The sequence below is a fragment of the Puma concolor genome, chromosome E4 (assembly GCF_028749965.1).
Source record: "Puma concolor isolate L17-30 chromosome E4, mPumCon1.1.hap2, whole genome shotgun sequence".
In the NCBI taxonomy this organism is placed as follows: domain Eukaryota; kingdom Metazoa; phylum Chordata; class Mammalia; order Carnivora; family Felidae; genus Puma; species Puma concolor.
Genome location: NC_141683.1, coordinates 5592632 through 5610300, shown reverse-complemented (window position 1 = coordinate 5610300; position 17669 = coordinate 5592632). Strand labels below are relative to the sequence as shown.

At 61.0% G+C, this 17669-nt stretch overlaps 3 protein-coding genes across 10 annotated transcripts; 1 reads left to right on the top strand and 2 right to left on the bottom strand.

Annotated features, from left to right (window-relative positions):
* The first annotated feature begins 698 nt into the window (after positions 1–698).
* On the top strand, positions 699–6639 carry B4GALT3 (beta-1,4-galactosyltransferase 3). Of its 3 annotated transcripts, none has more exons than XM_086693600.1 (8): positions 699–815; positions 1695–1769; positions 2373–2647; positions 3184–3419; positions 4010–4200; positions 4330–4452; positions 5621–5725; positions 5856–6639. In XM_086693600.1, exons 3-8 carry the CDS (start codon positions 2386–2388, stop codon positions 6127–6129), a joined length of 1191 nt encoding a protein of 396 aa, XP_086549726.1. In that variant the 5' UTR covers positions 699–815; positions 1695–1769; positions 2373–2385; the 3' UTR covers positions 6130–6639. The 3 variants fall into 3 exon arrangements, with proteins under 3 accessions (XP_086549726.1, XP_086549727.1, XP_086549728.1); XM_086693601.1 differs by lacking the exon at positions 699–815 and adding an exon at positions 1037–1424 and having other exon boundaries at positions 1624–1769; XM_086693602.1 differs by lacking the exons at positions 699–815; positions 1695–1769 and adding an exon at positions 1860–2055 and having other exon boundaries at positions 2292–2647.
* A 94-nt stretch (positions 6640–6733) lies between these two features.
* Positions 6734–10459, bottom strand: PPOX (protoporphyrinogen oxidase). 5 transcript variants are annotated; one of them, XM_086693595.1, is made up of 13 exons: positions 10269–10458; positions 9982–10087; positions 9709–9843; positions 9463–9611; positions 9194–9326; positions 8746–8890; positions 8448–8638; positions 7937–7997; positions 7637–7755; positions 7443–7553; positions 7199–7348; positions 7035–7077; positions 6734–6951 (listed from the first exon to the last, which is right to left on the bottom strand). In XM_086693595.1, exons 2-13 carry the CDS (start codon positions 10066–10068, stop codon positions 6809–6811), a joined length of 1467 nt encoding a protein of 488 aa, XP_086549721.1. In that variant the 5' UTR covers positions 10069–10087; positions 10269–10458; the 3' UTR covers positions 6734–6808. The 5 variants fall into 5 exon arrangements, with proteins under 5 accessions (XP_086549721.1, XP_086549722.1, XP_086549723.1 ...); XM_086693596.1 differs by having other exon boundaries at positions 9463–9578; XM_086693597.1 differs by lacking the exon at positions 7035–7077 and having other exon boundaries at positions 10269–10459.
* Positions 10460–11184: 725 nt separating this feature from the next.
* USP21 (ubiquitin specific peptidase 21) lies at positions 11185–17296 on the bottom strand. 2 transcript variants are annotated; one of them, XM_086693874.1, is made up of 13 exons: positions 17098–17296; positions 15657–16280; positions 14779–14838; positions 14489–14609; positions 14166–14277; positions 13836–13991; positions 13277–13341; positions 12934–13037; positions 12649–12735; positions 12290–12368; positions 11952–12059; positions 11731–11845; positions 11185–11558 (listed from the first exon to the last, which is right to left on the bottom strand). In XM_086693874.1, exons 2-13 carry the CDS (start codon positions 16257–16259, stop codon positions 11468–11470), a joined length of 1701 nt encoding a protein of 566 aa, XP_086550000.1. In that variant the 5' UTR covers positions 16260–16280; positions 17098–17296; the 3' UTR covers positions 11185–11467. The 2 variants fall into 2 exon arrangements, with proteins under 2 accessions (XP_086550000.1, XP_086550001.1); XM_086693875.1 differs by having other exon boundaries at positions 15918–16280; positions 17098–17295.
* Between the last annotated feature and the right edge of the window lie 373 nt (positions 17297–17669).

Below are 17669 nucleotides of genomic sequence, written 5' to 3'. Positions count from 1 at the left end.
TCTGGGCAATCGTGTTTATCACACTATATTGTTTATATCCTTCCCTTCCTCCCATACACGCTCATGAACTTTTTGAGGCAGACATCGTGACTTATTCCAAGTTTCCTGGCTCTGAACAGCAGCTTCTTAGGAACATAACATGCTAAGAGGGTAGTGGAAGCCGCAAGATAAACATATTGGGTACTAATGGAGCGTCCATTTTATTCTAATATCTGGGAAAACGCAGTTTTACATTGAAGCTGGCGCTTCCCTCTTCACTCAATGTTTCCTTGTTTTATTAACTAACCGTTTTCTATTTCAAGGTCGCGGGACACCCTGGGGATACAAAAATGCGCCTGAGCAGTCGCAACGAGATACCCCGAGCAAGCAACAATTGTGAGACTAAATGGCACTAAGTGGCAGGGGCACCACGGACACGCCGGGAAGGGGCTGGCCCGCCGTGACAGGTCTTGGGGCGCGCCAGAAACTGTCGCACTGGCCTCTGGGTCAGGCTCGGCCCGGCAAGAGAGCCCTGGTGGGAGCTGATGTCTTCCCAGTCTGAGGGGTGGGAAATGGCATCCGGGCCGGAGCGCGTCCAGGAAGGAGAGCCCCCCGCCGGCTCTCGGAGCGCCCCAGCCCCGCCCGCCTGCGCTCGGGCCTCTGTCGTCCTCTGTCCCCCTCCGTCTCGGGCGCCCCGCCCGCCAGGCCCCGCCCCGTGACGCCAGGCCCCGCCCCGTGACGCCAGGCCCCGCCCCGCGGCGCCCGCTTCCAAGATGGCGGCGGCGATGCCTGCCAGGCAGTCCGGGTGGCGGTGACGACGGGAAGCTGGAGAGCAGGTATGTGGGCTGGGGGTGATGGGGCGAGAGGCCCGGGAGAAAGGTTCGGGCGACTGGCGCGTTGAGAAGTTTTGGGCAAAGGCTGGAGACCAGCTTGAGCGGGGGGGGGGGGGGGAAAGCGTCCCAGGTGGACGTTCGGACAGAGGCCGGTGGGCTCACGTTGCAAATGCAAGAGGAGGTTGGGGTGGGATGGGGGTGCGCGGAAAGAACCGGTCTGTGACCCTCTGCAGCGCGCTGGCCACGCCCCTTCGGTGAGCCGGGCCAGGTATCCCCGACAGGTTCTGCCCAGCCCTCCCTCTCCCTGCCTCACTTTTAGCCGTAACCCTCCTCCCCACCCCCGCTAGGACGGGGATGGGGTAGAAAAGGTAGAGGAGGCCACCCCCACCCTCCTCCCCGCCGCGCTCCGGGGCTGTTTGCTTGCAGCTCCCAGGTGGTCACGCTGCCTGCACCTGCGGAGCTAGCTCCCAGGCACGTGAAGAACGGAAAGGAGCCTGTTTCCTACTCCGCCCTTGGTCCTCCTGAGGCCACTCCACAATCCTGTCGTGACTGCCTCACCCCTTGGCGAAAATAATGGCTCCATTAGCTGCCTTGTCCCTACTCCCCAAACAGGTTGGTCCTGTTGGGGTGGGGTATGGTTAAGTAAGCGTGAACCCGACCCTCTAGGCAGCCGGGGCAGAGGCCAGGGACCTACGATCTCTGGCTTTCTCCCCTTGTCTTTCCAACCGCTTTCCCTCACTTCCCAGTTTCACCCTGATGTTGAGCTCTGCCCCTCTGGGTGGGTGGTTATCCTTGACCACTTGTGTTACAGCTGGCCCCAGGATCGCTGTTGGAGTGTCGGATGGAGCCCTTCTCTGTCCTCTGTGACATTTCCAATTTTAGATAATGCCTCACATCTCTGCCCCGCCGGGACCCCCCGAAGCTCCCATGATCCCGAAGAAGACGGCTTGAACCTAGGTGAGTCTGTCCCCCTCTAAAATTGGAAGGGAGGTTCTCTGGGGACTCCTTTGAAAGGGACATGGGACCTGAATGATGTAAGCATTCTTGGGGGTGGGGACCGAGAGTAGTTGGCTGAGTGGTTTGGGGAGGAGGTGGAGGAGAGTGAAACTTGGGCTGGAAATGGCAGGTGGTAGGGCTGCTGGCGGTTACATTCTGTTTCTTTCTCGTGCCTGACCGTTCACCTGTGTGCTCCCTTCTGCGACTTTGTTCTTTGTCTCTTCTTCCTCTTAACTCGCGGCGCCGCCTTCATTCTTTTAAAATTTTCTTTTTTTGAACGTTTATTTATTTTTGAGACAGAGAGAGACAGAGCATGAACGGGGGAGGGGCAGAGAGAGAGGGAGACACAGAATCGGAAACAGGCTCCAGGCTCTGAGCCATCAGCCCAGAGCCCGACGCGGGGCTCGAACTCACGGACCGCGAGATCGTGACCTGGCTGAAGTCGGACGCTTAACCGACTGCGCCACCCAGGCGCCCCACCGCCTTCATTCTTAACTGAGGATCTCTCTGCTGGCTTGCTTGTTGCCTGCCTGCCCCCCAGAACTCTCCTCTCTCCCTCCTCAGACCTCACCCCAGGATGTTGCGGAGGCTGCTGGAGCGGCCCTGCACACTGGCCCTGCTTGTGGGCTCCCAGCTGGCTGTCATGATGTACCTGTCCCTGGGGGGCTTCCGAAGCCTCAGTGCCCTATTTGGCCGAGAGCAGGGGCCGACATTTGACTATTCTCATCCCCATGATGTCTACAGTAACCTCAGTCACCTACCTGGGGCCCCTGTTGCCCCAGGGGGTCCTCCAGCTCCTCAAGGTCTGCCCTACTGTCCAGAACGATCTCCTCTCTTAGGTGAGTGCAGAAAGGAGGAGGAAGTAAAGGGAAGGCCAAGGTGTGGGGACAGGGCTAGGGCGGCAGGAGTGGGGCTTGGATGATGTTAAAGTACCTGAAAGGTGGGCTGAGGTTGACGTGGAGCCCGTTCTGAATTTGGAATTTAGATTGGGCTCCTGGGTTGAGCCACAACTTTCCATCGCCTGGCCATTGTCGTGCTCTCCCTGCCTTGGGCTGGGAATTGCTTCCTTTGTAGATGAGCTCTGGTTTAGTTAGTTGCAAGTCCTGTGTTCTCCATCTTCTAACGGTAGCCTCCAGCCTAGCGAGGCAGGAGAGAGGGAGCGTGAAAAGAGGCAGGCCGGGTGGAGAGCCTGTACCTTCCACACTTTGTAAAGCTGTCCCAGTGACGGCATACACGAGGCTTGTGAGGTTTCTAACGAGCCCTCGGGAAAGCTGAGCCCCGGCACCAGGCTGCCGGGGCCAGAGGCGCTCCCAGGCCTGGGGGTCCTTTTCTCATCGCCCCTCGAATCCCTGACCTTGCCGTTCTCTCCCCGCAGTGGGTCCTGTGTCCGTGTCCTTTAGCCCAGTGCCGTCCCTGGCGGAGATTGTGGAGAGGAATCCCCGGGTGGAGCCGGGGGGTCGGTACCGCCCCGCAGGGTGTGAGCCCCGCTCCCGAACCGCCATCATTGTGCCCCACCGTGCCCGGGAGCACCACCTGCGCCTGCTTCTCTACCACCTGCACCCCTTCCTGCAGCGCCAACAGCTCGCCTACGGCATCTACGTCATCCACCAGGTACCCGGGCCCCGCCCGGCTCTCTCTGTGACGGAGCCTCGGGTCCCTGCCCCCCCACTCCCACGTAGTAGGTCCCTGGAACAGTTCTGAGGGGGTCAGACCGTTGAAGGTGGGGAAAGACGCAGCACTGCTCGGCCAGCTTGTCCGCCCCGTAACTCCCCCGGTTCTGTTTAGGGTGTTGTTCCCACGGTCTTCCGTGATCTCTTCCTTCGTTGAACTTGCAATGGTGCAAGTTTGGCACCGGCCAGACCCGGACTAAAGTTAGTTCTGCCATTTGTCCCACACGTGACCTTGAACAAGTTTCTTAACCCCCTAAAATGAGGCAAAGAGTGAAAACTAATAGACACCTGTTTTCCGTGGCTATTGGTTGTCAGGATGAAAATGCTAGACAGCGGCACGTAAGTATCAGACACATGCTGATGCTCAACAAGTATCTGCTGAACGAAAAATGAACGTTTGTCTTTCTCTCCATTCTGCTCGCCACCCTCCCTTCACCCGCCTTTGATCTCCCTCCTTTCATTTTTGTACTTGGGCCCCTCTTCTCCATGCTGCCTACAGACACGGTCTGCTTCTCCTCCATTACCTTCCAGGCTGGCAATGGGACCTTTAACAGGGCCAAGCTGCTGAACGTTGGGGTGCGGGAGGCCCTGCGTGACGAGGAATGGGACTGCCTGTTCCTGCACGACGTGGACCTGCTGCCTGAGAACGACCACAATCTGTATGTGTGTGACCCCCGGGGACCCCGGCACGTCGCCGTCGCCATGAACAAGTTCGGATACAGGTATAGAGGGCACGAGAGGGCGCGGGGAAGTAGGGAACCCCACCGTCCACTGGGGGCAGAGCCAAGGGGATGTGGGTGGGGATGTCTCCCCAAAAGACTTGTGGAATCCAGGCACCTTTCTCTCCCTAGCCTCCCGTACCCCCAGTACTTTGGAGGAGTCTCGGCGCTCACTCCTGACCAGTACCTGAAGATGAATGGCTTCCCCAATGAATACTGGGGCTGGGGCGGTGAGGACGACGACATTGCTACCAGGTCAGACTTCCTGCCACCACTCCCTACCCCCACCTCAGCCTGGGGGCCTGTCCTCGGAGAGCACGCCTGACTCTAGCGAGCCGGACCCACACCGTGCCCATTCTTCTCAGCTTTTTCAGTCCACCCGGGTCAGGCTTTGCGTGCGGGTCTCCATTCTGTCGTCCCCCGGTCTCCTAGATCCTGATGAGTTATGTTTCTGGGAGAGACGATGAGATCAAGAGGCTACAGTATCACGGGATTCCTTCCAGAGTCGGAAGCGGGCCTAGCGACACTTCAGTCCTGCCTGCCGCCAGGCTTGCATCCAGACCACTTCCGGTGGGGCAGGGGAGGAGGGGCTCTGCTCCATAGAGCCCAGAACCACTTTGTTGGTTGGAGTCCGTGTCACTGGCACGGTGCCAGCTCATTTTTAGCCTGTGAAATGCTTTGACCTTCAGCCTCAGCTGACCCAGTTTCCTATCTGTGGCGTGAGGATTTGGGCTTGCTGTGCTAGACCCGTTGCGTCCCCTCCCCGCCTTGGCCCCTCCGGGACGAGCTCTCTGAATTCTTGTCCTCTGTATGTGTGTGAAGGACCCAGCAGTTTCTAAACGTACGTGTGCTTTCAGTACCTTCCCAGGCCATCTTCAGGTCTTGCTTCTGTGTGTCCCAGATGGGGTTTGTTTCCCTCCAGGTCCTGATTATTTGGTTCCGTTCTTTTCCTAATGACGGGGACAGGTGGAGGGGTCGGGGTGAGGGAGTTGAGGCAGCTCGGCCGCCGTTCTAGGTAAGAGTTGCCGAGCTTGGGTCCGCGACTCTCGGTCTTGCCCTGTCCTTTTGATCAGATGGCTCCTCTCCCTGCCCTTCCTGGACTGCCAGGGCGCTTCCCGTTAGCCACGTAGAGAGCAAAGGTGGGACCCGTTGTTTAACGAGGCCCCAGGGTTTGGATGCACTGGCACCAGCCCCAGGCTTTGGATACATCCAGCTTCTACGTTCTCTTGTGCCACTTCCTTCTTTCTCTTTGACTTTCTCTCTTCTTCCAGTACGTGGCACTTTTTTGCCTAACCGGTGAGAGTGGCTCTCTGTGTACAGAAACACGTAATCGCTTCCTTGCTGGCCGGACGTAGCTCCTGTTGGCCTGTCCGGAGCTTTCCTCCACTCCGGATCCTCCACGGTGCCCTCACTTTTCCCATAGGGTACGTCTGGCTGGGATGAAGATCTCGCGCCCCCCGACATCAGTGGGGCACTATAAGATGGTGAAGCACCGAGGAGACAAGGGAAATGAGGAAAACCCCCACAGGTAGGGAGGACCGCCCGCGAATGGTGACTGGGCCCTCAGGGTTCTGCATCCCAGCCAGGAAACGCCTAGAGGTCCCTAAGTCCCCGGCTGTTTCTCTCTGGGCCTTAGTTCTCCAACCTCTGACCCTCAGATTTGACCTCCTGGTCCGTACCCAGAATTCTTGGACACAAGATGGGATGAACTCACTGACATACCGACTGCTGGCTCGAGAGCTGGGCCCTCTCTATACCAACATCACAGCAGACATTGGAACTGACCCTCGGGGTCCCCGGACTCCCTCCGGGCCCCGTTACCCACCTGGTTCCTCCCAGGCCTTCCGCCAAGAGATGCTGCAGCGCCGGCCCCCAGCCAGGCCTGGCCCTCTGCCTACTGCCAACCACACAGCCCCCCAGGGCTCACACTGACTCCTTCCTGCCCACCTCAATCATGAAACTGAATCCGAGGGGTCGCATTCTCCCCGCCCTCGGCTCCTCACTGCTCTCAGAGGGGACGTGGGGGAACTGAACTCCAGTGCTGGGCTGGAGGCAAGGGCCTCTCCTCACTGCTGGACTGGAGCTGGGCTCCTTTAGACCTGGGGGTCCCTCTTTCTAGGGTCGCCTGCCAGGGCTTATGACTGTGAATCCTCGATGTCATGATTTTATGTGATGACTCCTGAGAGTCCCCGGCCCCAGGGGTAAGAGCAGGGCTGGACCCCAAGTCCCTTCCTCTTCCAGGAGAGAAGAGTGATCCGGCTTTTCCTGGGACCTCTGTGAATATTTATTCTATTTATGGTTCCGAGGAAGTAATGTTTGGTGAAGGAAACCCCTCCCTGGGTACTTTTCTGCCAGTGCTGGAGTAGCTTCCTCTTCTGGACCTGGCGCGGGGGGCTGGGATTTTGATATATTTTCTAATAAAGGACTTTGTCTTGCCTCTGCTCCTGCTTGCTGCATCCCAGGCACCTCGTGCCTATCTTTGCGACCTGCCCCCTGCCGCCTCGTGCCTGTAGGTGACAGAACAACCAGATCCAGCCAAGCTCCAGCAACTTTTATTTTCGTGGGTCAAGAACTGCCACCAGCGGGGCCAGGAGGAGGTGGGAGTTGGGGATCAGCTGTCCGGTTCCGAGCCCAGGACCCGGGCTGCTGCCTGGCGTCCGCTCTCTATACAGTCGTTGACGGCAACCCCCTCATAGGAGGCTCCGGCCAGAGTCAAGGGCAGCCTCTGAGAAGCCAAGAATTGCGTAGCTGCCTCTGGAAAGAAAAGATGAAAGGATGGTTAGAGCTGGGGGTCTGGTCTCCTTGCCCTCCTCAGCACACTCGCTCTCCCAACTCACCCAGTTTCTGCCAGTGGCCTAGTGTATACTGGGGGATGCAGTTCTGGGGAGAGAAGAGGGGATACGGGGAAATTTTTGCTGCTGATGTCCAAGCCCAGGTAGACGGTGACAAATCCACCGCTTCCTGCCTTCGGTGGGAGTCGAGGAGCGTTTGCTCAACTCACCTTGTGTAGATGGACCAAGCAGTGGCTGGGTGGCTCTTTCAGTCCTAACTGGGTGGCAGCTGCTTCCTGGGCCTGTTGTTGGAGCAGCTCCGGAGATAAGACGGCTCCCCTGGCTGCCAGCGTCTGTAACCAGGACCCTCCCAGCATCACCTAGGGAGAGGATATGGCACTGAGCAGCCTGGCCTGCGCTGGGCACGGAGGAGCCCTCTGGAAACCCCCGCCAAGCAAAGCTGTCGCTTCTCACAGTCACTCGGAGGCCAGGGGGGCTTCCGTCCTGCTCAGGGAAAGCAACCGAGTCATACACAATTCCCAGGACGCCTGGGTCTTCTGAGGATGGCACCAAATGTCCGAATCCCTGGGGCGAGGAGAAGACCGGGTCAGGAAGGAGAGGTTCTGGTGGAGCCCATGCCTCTTGTTCCTCTGTGTCACAACAGCTACCTGCACAGGCAGACGGGCTCCTCGGTACTGCAGGTTCACTACAGCCACAGACACCGCAGTGATGGCGCTCAGGGCCCGGGCCAGAGGCGCAGCCTCCGCAGGGAGCAGCTTGCCGAGCACTGGGGGGAGAGCAGGTGGAGGCCCGCGTCAGGAGGCCTTCCCACCAGTCTCGCCCACCCTCCCCGGGGTTAGACCCCCACAGGGATGACCAGTTCGGGGGCACAGGATGGTCCCATGGGTCCCGGAAGCTAAACTTTGCCTCACTCCCGCCGGGGAAGGGGACGGTGGCTACCTCGTTACCTGAAGCTGGAACAGCACTAATAACGTGGTCAGCATCCAGACTGCTGTCCCCTAGAGACACCTGACGGGATGAAAACATTTGAGGGACGGAGAGAATGGGAATGTTGCCCCACTTTCCCAGGCACCAAACGGGCAGGAGAGACGGAGTGCTGACCCAGGATGAAGAGACTGTGCGATCAGCACAGAACCCCCGGCCCCCCCTCCCCCCACCCCGTTACTCCAGGAAGCAGACCAGACAAGCCAGTGTGGCCTCTGAGATGTGTAATGGAGCTGGGCTGGCCCTTCCCCTATCTAAGCCACTTACAAGCACTACTTCTGTCTAGAGTTGGATCAAGCAGATCTCGGAGAAAGCTCTACAAATAAAGTCTAAGACCCTGGGGTGGCCCGTACTTAAACAGCATCTAGGAAAACCACGAATAACTAGTCTGGCCCACCCCGGCCTGGTTAAAACATAGAGGCAAAGATGGAAACTCTAATTAGACACACATTCCACACCAGGGGCCTCTCCTACCTTCCAGCGCCTGTCTGCCTGGAGGCTGAGCCCACAGACGGGCTGGCCTCTGAGAATACGGACTCCTCTACTAGTCAGGTGGGTGTTAAGGGCTTGGGGCAACGTTTCCAGCCCTCCTCGGAGGGACCACTGGCTCCAGCGCTCGGCTCGGGCCTGGCTAATGAGTGCGGAGTCTGGCTGCGGGCTCTGCCCTGCACAGGAGGAGGCAGGGAAGAATCATTAAAACAGCACCCTGGCCTCCAGTCCCTTACTCTGGCGGTCCTTAATATCTTCACCCCTTGAACCAATCCCCACTCACCTGCTCCCAGCAGCAGCCCCAGTAAAACGGAACGATGGGTTTGCTCGGCTTGGAAGAGACTGGGAAAGCAGGACCTGACGCTGAGCTCTCGGCTGTTGCCTGCAAACACTCCTCGGCAGAGGCTGTCCATGGCTAGAGACGCCACCTTAAGGGTGAGACCAGGATTGAGAGGCCAAGGAAGAAGCCGCACAGCCTACTTCCCACTGGCCCTGCTAGGTAGGGAACAGGGGTGGGGTAGGGTTTCGGTTGGGGAGCAGCCGGGCTATAGCAAAACAATGGGAAGCAACGGAGGGCATCCACTCCCGACTGTTCTGAGGACTACTGGATGTGAAGAGAAGGGGGCATCCCTAAGCCCTACAGAAGAGCCCCCCTAGGTGGCAGGTATGAGTGGAGGGCTCTGCAGCTGGTTAGGAGGGGAGGGGTTTCGGGGCCTCTGGGGCCACGTTACCTCGGGTCCAAGGCGGCGCTGGGCAAAACTGTGCACAGTCTCATCAGGGTCTTTGCCCCTGGGCGCGGTCAACTCCCTCAGCCCAGCCCAAAACAGAGGTTTGGAGAAGGGCGGTGAAGGGCGGAAGAGCCCCCTGCACTGAGGAAGGCATAGTCATTTCCATGCATCTGGCTCCTCTTGCCGGGAGGGCTGACAGACTGGGAGATGCAGTCGTGGAAGGGGTGAGAGCCAGGCGGGCAGGGGTGCAGTAAGGAGGTGACAGGCGTTACCTGAGGCCGGAGGGCAGCGCATGCAGGGCGCCACCTACGTACAGGAACCTGTTCTTGGCAGCTGGATGGTCTCCCCGGACAGGCAACACTTCTGAGTCCAAGCCAAGCTCAGAAACCTGCTCTCCACACATCCTCAGGAAGAGGAGAAACTAAGGAAAGGACTGGCCCACCAATGCTCCCTCCCAAGCCTGTCCTCTAGTGAAGGGCCCTCCGCAAGCCCTCCTAGGCATTCCATAGCCTTCTCACCAGGAGCAGGGTCCGGGCCCCCAGCGCTCCCGCCGGCCGAATTCCTCGAGGTCCAAGTTCAAAGATAGCACCACCTGGCCCTCGGACTGAGCGGATCCAGCCTCCCAGACGCTCGCTGGCCTCCACCAGGACCACCTGGGAACAAGAGGGCGGCACGGCCTACATAGCCTCGGGGTAAATGGTCTGCAGGGGAAGAGGGCAGCGCACTCCCTTTTGCTGGAAACGGGAGGAGGGTATTAAAGCAGCCTCCCTCTGGCGCGACGGGGCACTCACCTTGGGGGGACAGGGGGCCCGGCTCAGGTGGTAACTGGCGGCCAAGCCGCTGATGCCTCCTCCCAGCACGACCACGGTCCGGCCCATTAGGAAACCTGGGCGTAGCCTGGGTAGGGGGCGCGGTGGGGGAGGGGGATCGGACAGGCTGACGGGGCTGCACCTGCTCTGCGGCAGCCCCCCAGGTTCCACGTTCCACCCCCGGTCCGGGCCACTGCTCCAGGGGAAACCCGCAGAGCCCGCGGACGGGGTGGGGCCGGTGAGGTCCCCGCCCAGGGCCCAGGACCCACCCGCGAGAGGGCCGAGGGAGCTGGAGGGAGAGGTCTCCGGGTTCCCCGGCCGGCGCCCGGCGTGGAGGCGGATAAGGACCCCGCCCGCGCTATCTGCCAGCGCAGGGTTCGTGGCGCCGTGAGGGGCCCCAGGCCCGCGGCTCCGGCGCGGCCGCTCCGGCCGCCCCCTTCGGGCCCTCAGACTCCGCGTCCACTCCCTCCCGCCTCCGGATTGGCGGGCCCTGGGAGGCCCCGGATCACGCCCACCAATGAGAGCACAGAGCCGGAGGTGGCTTCCCCCCCCCCCGCCCGTGCCCCGCCCCGCGGAGGCCGGCCCTGCGTGCGGCTGCGGCGCCGGGCGGCGGTTAACTGCTTAGGTGCCAGTTGGAGAGGGCGGTCGGTCGGGCCCTGCCCTCCCCCGGGGCTGCGGCGGCGAGGGCTGGAGCCCGGTCAGCGGGCCCCGGCTCAGGCTTCCCAGGCCCGGCGACGGTGACAGCCCAGAGGCGGGGGGGATGGGAGAGAGGCGAGCGTTGGGTGCAGGGAGAGCGGACAGGGACACGGGCCGCTCCGTGGGGAGGAGGCTCCGTAAACAGCTCCTTGATGTTAGCAACAGCCCGGGCCTACGGGAGCCGGGGCCGCCCGGCAACGCGCCCCGTGTTTGTCAACAGGGGTCCTCGGGTGCCTCGCCCTCGAGGGGCAGCCCCGTTCCGGGCAGAAGACGGCGCCCTGAGCTTGCACTGGCTTCCCCGTAGCTTCACGAGTCGCAGGTGTGCCTTCCCTCTCTGCCCCCACGTTGGCACCCGCGTGTCCGGGTCCGGCACCCCCACCACCGCCCGAGAGCGCCCCCGTCTGTCCAGAGAAGGAACTGGGTCCCAGGGGGACTCCCGTTCCGCCGGTTCTCTTATCTGCCCCCTAAGCACAAATACAGAGAAGGACATCACTTTTTCTTAATAAATTTATTCACAAAAAGTGAGGTTGTAGAGGGTCTGGGGGCTGTACACGGGCAGGGACCTGGGCAGCTCTGTACATGGGGCTGGGAGACGAGGGAGCCTCCAGGTGGAAGGGTACTTCTTAATAAAAAAAATAATGGGAGCTACAACCACCGCCTCCCCCCTCCCCGATTAAAAAGACACAAAAATAGACGTCTCTGAGGTAAATGGGGAGCCTGGGGCTTAAGGGTGTTGAAAGGGCGTCACAGGTGCCAGGGCGTAAAGGGGGTGTCACAGGCACCGGGGTGGCTCCTGCATCAGTTGGTAGAACAGCACGTAGCCCTCACTGGACGCCACCTGGTTTTCACTGACAGGGGAGACACTGGGAGGAGGGGAGAGGGCACGGGGCTTGTGACCGCTCCTGGGTCTTCCCTCCTCCCCACAAGATCAACCTGGGGCATCTAGGAAGAGCACCCTGCCCTTCTGGGGCTTCACATGGGGGACAGGGGAGCGGCGGTGGGGATGGGGCAGGAATGGGGGGGGGCGGGTCTCACCGAGAATCATTGTAGACGTGCCAGCCAGTCTGGCACCGGCACAGGGCCGTGTAGTGGCCGTAGTGGACGCTGCCCGAGTGGTTGCAAAGGGCATACAGCTGATAGATGGGGCTTCCTGTAGGGTGAGAGTCGACCACGTTCCAGGGCCAGAGCTGGGCCCGTTCCGCCCGCTCTCCCTCCCCTTCAGAGGAGCTCTTCAGGACCTTCCCTTCCAGACTTACCGGCTTTGTCACTGGCAAAGTCCCCTAGGCTCAGTCGCTGCAGCGGGAAGTCTACACCTACTGAACTTTTCTTGATGGAGCCTCGGGAGGCAGAGAATCGATTAAGATCTAAGCCCTGGTCAAGGAGCATGTGCGTGGCGGGGGGGGGGGGGGGGGGGCAGAGGGCATTTGAAGGGGACTGAATGCTGTCCATTCCCCTCCGGGAGCAGGGCAGGAAAAGGCGGAGTGGCAGGCTTTTCCTAAGGAAAACTCGACTGCCAAACGTCCAGCCTCGGCAGACATGGAAAATGAGGGGGGCCAACCGGATGGGACAAATAAGAATTTGAAGATTAGGATACGGAGCACGAGGATTCGGGGGAATCTTTGTACTGTCAACTTTTTGGTACTTCGTGTTTTCTGCCGACATCGATCACACACCTGAATGAATGTCAAATAACGTCATGTTAATGTGCTCCGCCCCTCAGCCGGCTTTTCCGACACCTTAACTCACAAATTTACCACGCTTCCCATTACTCCCTTCTCCCCGGGGCCACTCCCCTGCGCCCTAGGATTCCTAGGCCGTATCTGAGAGCCCAACACAAACCCAGACATACAAATATTATGCCCGTATCAAAGCATCATGCGACCCCTTGTACTCAGATGGGCCCCCTCCCCAGGCCTCCCACCCTTACTGTATCCCTTGTGGAACCCCACATACTGGAGCATTCTCTGACTCCAGCTCTTCTTCCTTGGTGAAAAGGTTGAAACAATCCCGCAGAGATACCTTGCCCCCGGCAAATCCTTTCTGGGGGGGGGGGGTGGGAGGGAAACAGGAATGAAAGGTCAGCATGTTCTGGATTTGCTTCTCCAACTCATCTCCATCAATCCAGGCTTCAGTGCTTCTCCAGACACCCACAGGGTTCCCTCCCACGCTCTGGGGGTGGGCAGGGACGGGTCACAGAACCCACGTCCCATCCAACCCTGGAATCCTCCGGACTCCCACCTTGGGGATGGGCAGGGACAGGTCACAAAAAACCTCGAAGGTCGTGGAGCGATACCCACAGGCCTGGCACTTGAGACAACTTTTCAACTGGCCCACAAACAGGTCTAGACAGAAGCGAAGAGGCGGGACAGACAGTCATTCTGGGATGCCAGAGGTGCTCCCTTGGCCCCTCCTCTCTTCCCACCCCTCTTCCTGACCCTTCTTTTCCTAACCCCCTCGCCCCTCGTCCGCATTTTCACCCTCTAGCCTCGCTCCCACACCCCTTCATGGTATCGGTCTTTCTCCCAAGCCTGCACCCCTCCCCCACGCTGATTTGCCCGCCTGGCTTTGCCCGGTTCCGTACCCACAATCTTGCTGTCTTCTCGCTCCAGGTAACGCTTCCACATTAGGTTGGCTCGGTCATCATCACTGCCACAGGTCAAGGGAAGCGAGGAGCACCCATGAGACGGCGGGGACACCGGGGGCCCCCCAACACCACGGAAAGGACTCACGCAGCCCTGCACCCCACCCACCCCCAGCTCCTTCTCTACATTTCAAAGAAGCGTCAAAGGAGTAGGTCAAAGGAGTTAGGAGGCTCAGACGGCTTTCCGGGGAAATCCAAGGTGAGGGAAAGGAAGGGAATACGGAAGGACGGGGAAAGAACAGCTGTCTTCACCTGGCTTGAAACTCTTTAGGTCCCTGGTTGTAAATTATCCCCTCTGCCTCAACCCAGGGCCATCCCAGCACCGCCCTCTGCCTCCAGCCCTCCCTCCCTCCTCCGACCTCTTCGCTGCTTCTCAAACCAGCTTCCAGGCTAAGCGGTTCCCTGGACCCTACATCCTCCATCTGGACTAGCCCAGTTCTGTGTGGGGTGAAGGCTGCCAAGCGTGTACGGGAAGGTGAAGGAGGGAGAGTGACCTCACCTCAGCTCCGGTTCTTCTAGCAGAGCCCCCCCGCGGCGGGGCTGAGAGGCAGCTGCACCACTGGCCAAGATTGGTGCAGCCCGGCGGCCGCGTCGGTTGATTTCGAGGTGCAGCCGCTCCATGAGGAGCTTCAGGAACTCTTGGGCATCCTGCTGGCTGCGGCCAGAAACAGGGTGTGGGCCACCGACCCCCACCTGGTCCCCAGACACGACCCCCCGCCCGCACGTCGGTCCCCACTTCTCGGATGAAGGACATCCGAGGGCCCCGAACAACGCTGCCAGGGCCCCTGCTCGGCCCAGAGAGGAGCCTCCTCCCCTCCGGCTCTCCCACCTGTATCCAGAGAAGGAGGGAACGTATTTCTGGAAGACAGCTCGGAATCGGGTGGGATTCACAGCTTCACAGGAGTCAGGATGCCACAGGGCACCGATCACATCCGCAAAGGCTGTCGGGGCAGGCGTGGGGAGACCAAGGTTAGTGACTAGAAGAGGCGGGCCAGGGGTGGCTCAGAGGGTGGAGAACCACCTCTAGGGAAGCAGGCAGCAGGAAAAACAGATGGCCAGATGCAACGGTCGTCGGGGCCACCGGGACCGGCAGGCGGACCCAGAGGTAGGGGAGAGGACCCGGAAAGGGGGGAGCAAGAGGTGTCGCCCTACCTTCAGTGAGCTCTTGCGCTCGACCCCCTCCAGGCACCTCTTGCCGGAAGTCCCTCCGCAGACAGAAGTCCCGAAGAGGCCGAGTGCTGCTCAAACACTGTAGCACTGCATTCAGGAAGCACTGGGAGGCGCGAGAGACACGGCCATCATTGCTGCAGACCGCTGACCTGACGCCTAGAAGGGCTTCGGTGCGCTCCTTCCCCACCTCCCCCAGGTCGGCCCCCCGCCACCCCCACCCCGCACCATTTCTCATTCCCGTTAGGGAGGAAGGACAGGAGGCTGGCTCTCACCGTGTTCCCCAGGTTTCGCAGGCCAACGTGACCAGAGCCCAGGAGCAGTGTGTGATGAGCCTGGAAGGTCAGAGTGGAGTCAGCGGTTTCCCATCTATCCCGCCCAGCCCTCCGACCTTTCAACAGCGTGCCGCCCACCGCTTCCCCACCCCTGCACTGCGCCCCCAAGCTCCACCCTCTTCCCCCCACCGGGTACTGGGGGCTCCCCTACCTCACTGGCCATGAGCATGTAAGCCCATCGCAGCTGAGCGCAGCACCGACTCGGCCGGGGCTGTCCCACCTGCTCCCCACTCACTCGCCTGCCCAGCTGGCCGGCGCTGCAGCTCCTGGGGCAGCTCCCGAAGCACGGGCATGGCTGCCCAGCCGCTCCCCATGCCCACCTTAGGCTTCCCCCGCTCCCGCCCCCCCGGGGCCCCTTCCTGAGCCCTCTCCTGATGGGTACAACTGCAGTCAACCTGGCTCGCTTAGCTTGGGAAATGGACAACCACCCTAACTCAGATGCTCTGAGCCCGCCCCTCTTCGGCTCCAGAGATTAATTAGGCCCAGGCAGCACCCTAGGAGAGAGGCAGAAGCAAAGGAGAGTAAGGGCCCGGGGACCGGGGATGTGGAGGAGAATTGCAAATGGTTGGGCTAATTCTCTGGGGACTGGAATGGCACACCGTGCCGGGGACTCACAGACGACCCCGAAAAAAAGGCCTGCGCGGCTCGAGGGTACTTAAGGAAAGGAGAGGAGAGTCCCAGCTGCTGCAATGAGGGACTGGGAAAGGAACTCGGGGGAAAGAGGGAAAGGAAAGCCACCCGATGGCAAGAAAGCCGGAGGCACAGAGGACCACGGGCCACAGGCACGGAAGGGCCACGGGTGCCGGACAAGTCCTCACCATTTTGTCATCGGAGTAGAAAGACTCAGAGGGCCGGGCCGATATGACGTGAAAGGAGCCATGGGAAGTAGGGGGCTCCGTCCGTATACTGAGCAAGGTTGGGGGGCCGGGAAAGCCCCCGAGGCGGCGGAGAGAAGCGCTGCGTCTCAAAGCCGGTGGCTCAGGCCGGAGCGCCAGGCGGCTCAGCGCAGCCCCGAGCTCCCCAGCGCCACGGTGCCCTCCCAGGGCAATCCCCATGGGCCGCAAGTCCCCACTGCTCACAGACTTGGAACGGGCTAGGTTGGTCCTGGAAGGGAGAGGCAGAGCCACGGTGGTCGGGGGTGGTGAGCCAGGCAGGGGAACTCCATGATCTGCCCGAAGGGGTCCTCTGGGACGAGGGCCTGAGGTCCGACCCCGTCCCAGCTCCAGTTTCTTGAGCCGTTCCTCAGGGGGCCCCGGCCGGGGAGGCAGAGGTCTTAACATGGGGTTCGGCCCAGGGGCTGGGTTTCGGCGCTCCTGGCTTCGGGCCCGTGGGGCAAACGGTAGCTTGGATCCCACTCGGGGCTGGACATTAACAGGTGGCTCTCGGGTCCGGCCCAGGCGGTGCTCAGAGGCCTGGGGCATTGTGGACACCACAGGCTGGACCTGGGAGGAGAAGAGAGGGTCAGTATTTGCATGTGGACGGAGGTGGGAACCTAGGTTACCACACGAGCTTCTACATACTCCACAGGCAGGAACCCCGTCTGTCATGTCAGTCACTGTATCCCCAGCACCTCGCATCGTATTGGGCACAAAGTAAATACTCTGTATCCGATGAGTAAGTGAATGAATGACAGCAGCCCCCCGCGTTGGCTCTTTCTGTATTCCCCGTCCCCTTCCTGCAGAACACAGCTTGACTGAAAAGCCAAGGATAGTCTCGATCTCGGCGGTCTTTATGATCTAAACGCTCATGACGAGGGCCCCCATACCCGGCTAGTCAACGGGAGGTGCCCTGGGTCACTTAGAACCTCTGGACAAACGAGGGTGTGGATGTAAGGAAAACAGCCCCAAAGACAGCGTCCCACCCTCAAACCCCTGCCTGCCCTCCGGGCTGCACTGAAGCGGACTGAATGGGTGCCTGGCGAATCACTCCCTCCCCCACCTCTGAGCTGCAACGAGGTGTTGGGGCTCAGGGGCAGTGGCGGGGAGGGAGGTCGAACAAGACCCTCATCTCCGCACCTCTCCCACCACCGCAGGGCTTCAGCCGGGTCCGCCCCCCTCGAGGGCAGAAAGGCCGAGGCCGCTGATTGGCTACGGGGTCCGGCGGCGTAGTCCCTGCGGTCCACGGATGCTGTCCCTCCAGCCCGGATCCCCCAGGCCTGCTGGGCCCCCCGCGCCCTGCCTTTGTGGAGGGCGTCCTTTCGGGTCTGGAGCGGTCTTCCCGCGGCCCCCCACCCCCACGCCATAGCGCCCCGGCCCGTACCTGTCCCCCGGTGAGGCGACGGGGGAGGCCAGCCGGGGCCAAGCCCCAGCTCAGGGCCACCCCCTACTACCCCCGTGCAGCCCCCCGGAGGGCCGGGCTGCAGCTTTAGCTGCAGCTGTTGCCCAGATCTCTCCCGCCGCAGGGGCCGCCGCCATCTTTGTTGGTCCCGCCCGGCCACCGGCCACCGGCTTCACCGCCTCTCACGGCGCCTGCGCACCCACACTCGGAATCCACCCACCTCCTTCCTCGGCGCTTGCGTGAACCCGCCCCCTTGGCTCCGCCGCCGCCACCATGGAAACGCAGCCAACTTTAGGACCGCCGGTTCCCAGATCTGCTTTGAATGGTTTTTAAACCGTCTCTCCAAGTCCCTGCAGCCGTAAGGGTCCTGTGACCATAGGGATGAAGATCCGAGGGTCGTAGTATGGCCCCCAGGCTTGCAGACAGATCCTTGCCGGGGAGCCCGGGTGCCAGCGTGGGAAGCTGCGATGCTTGGGTCCGGCCCGCAGACCGGTGGAGAAGCATCCAGCACTCCACACAGGGATGGGAAGATCCCTGGAGGGCGGGGAACGCTG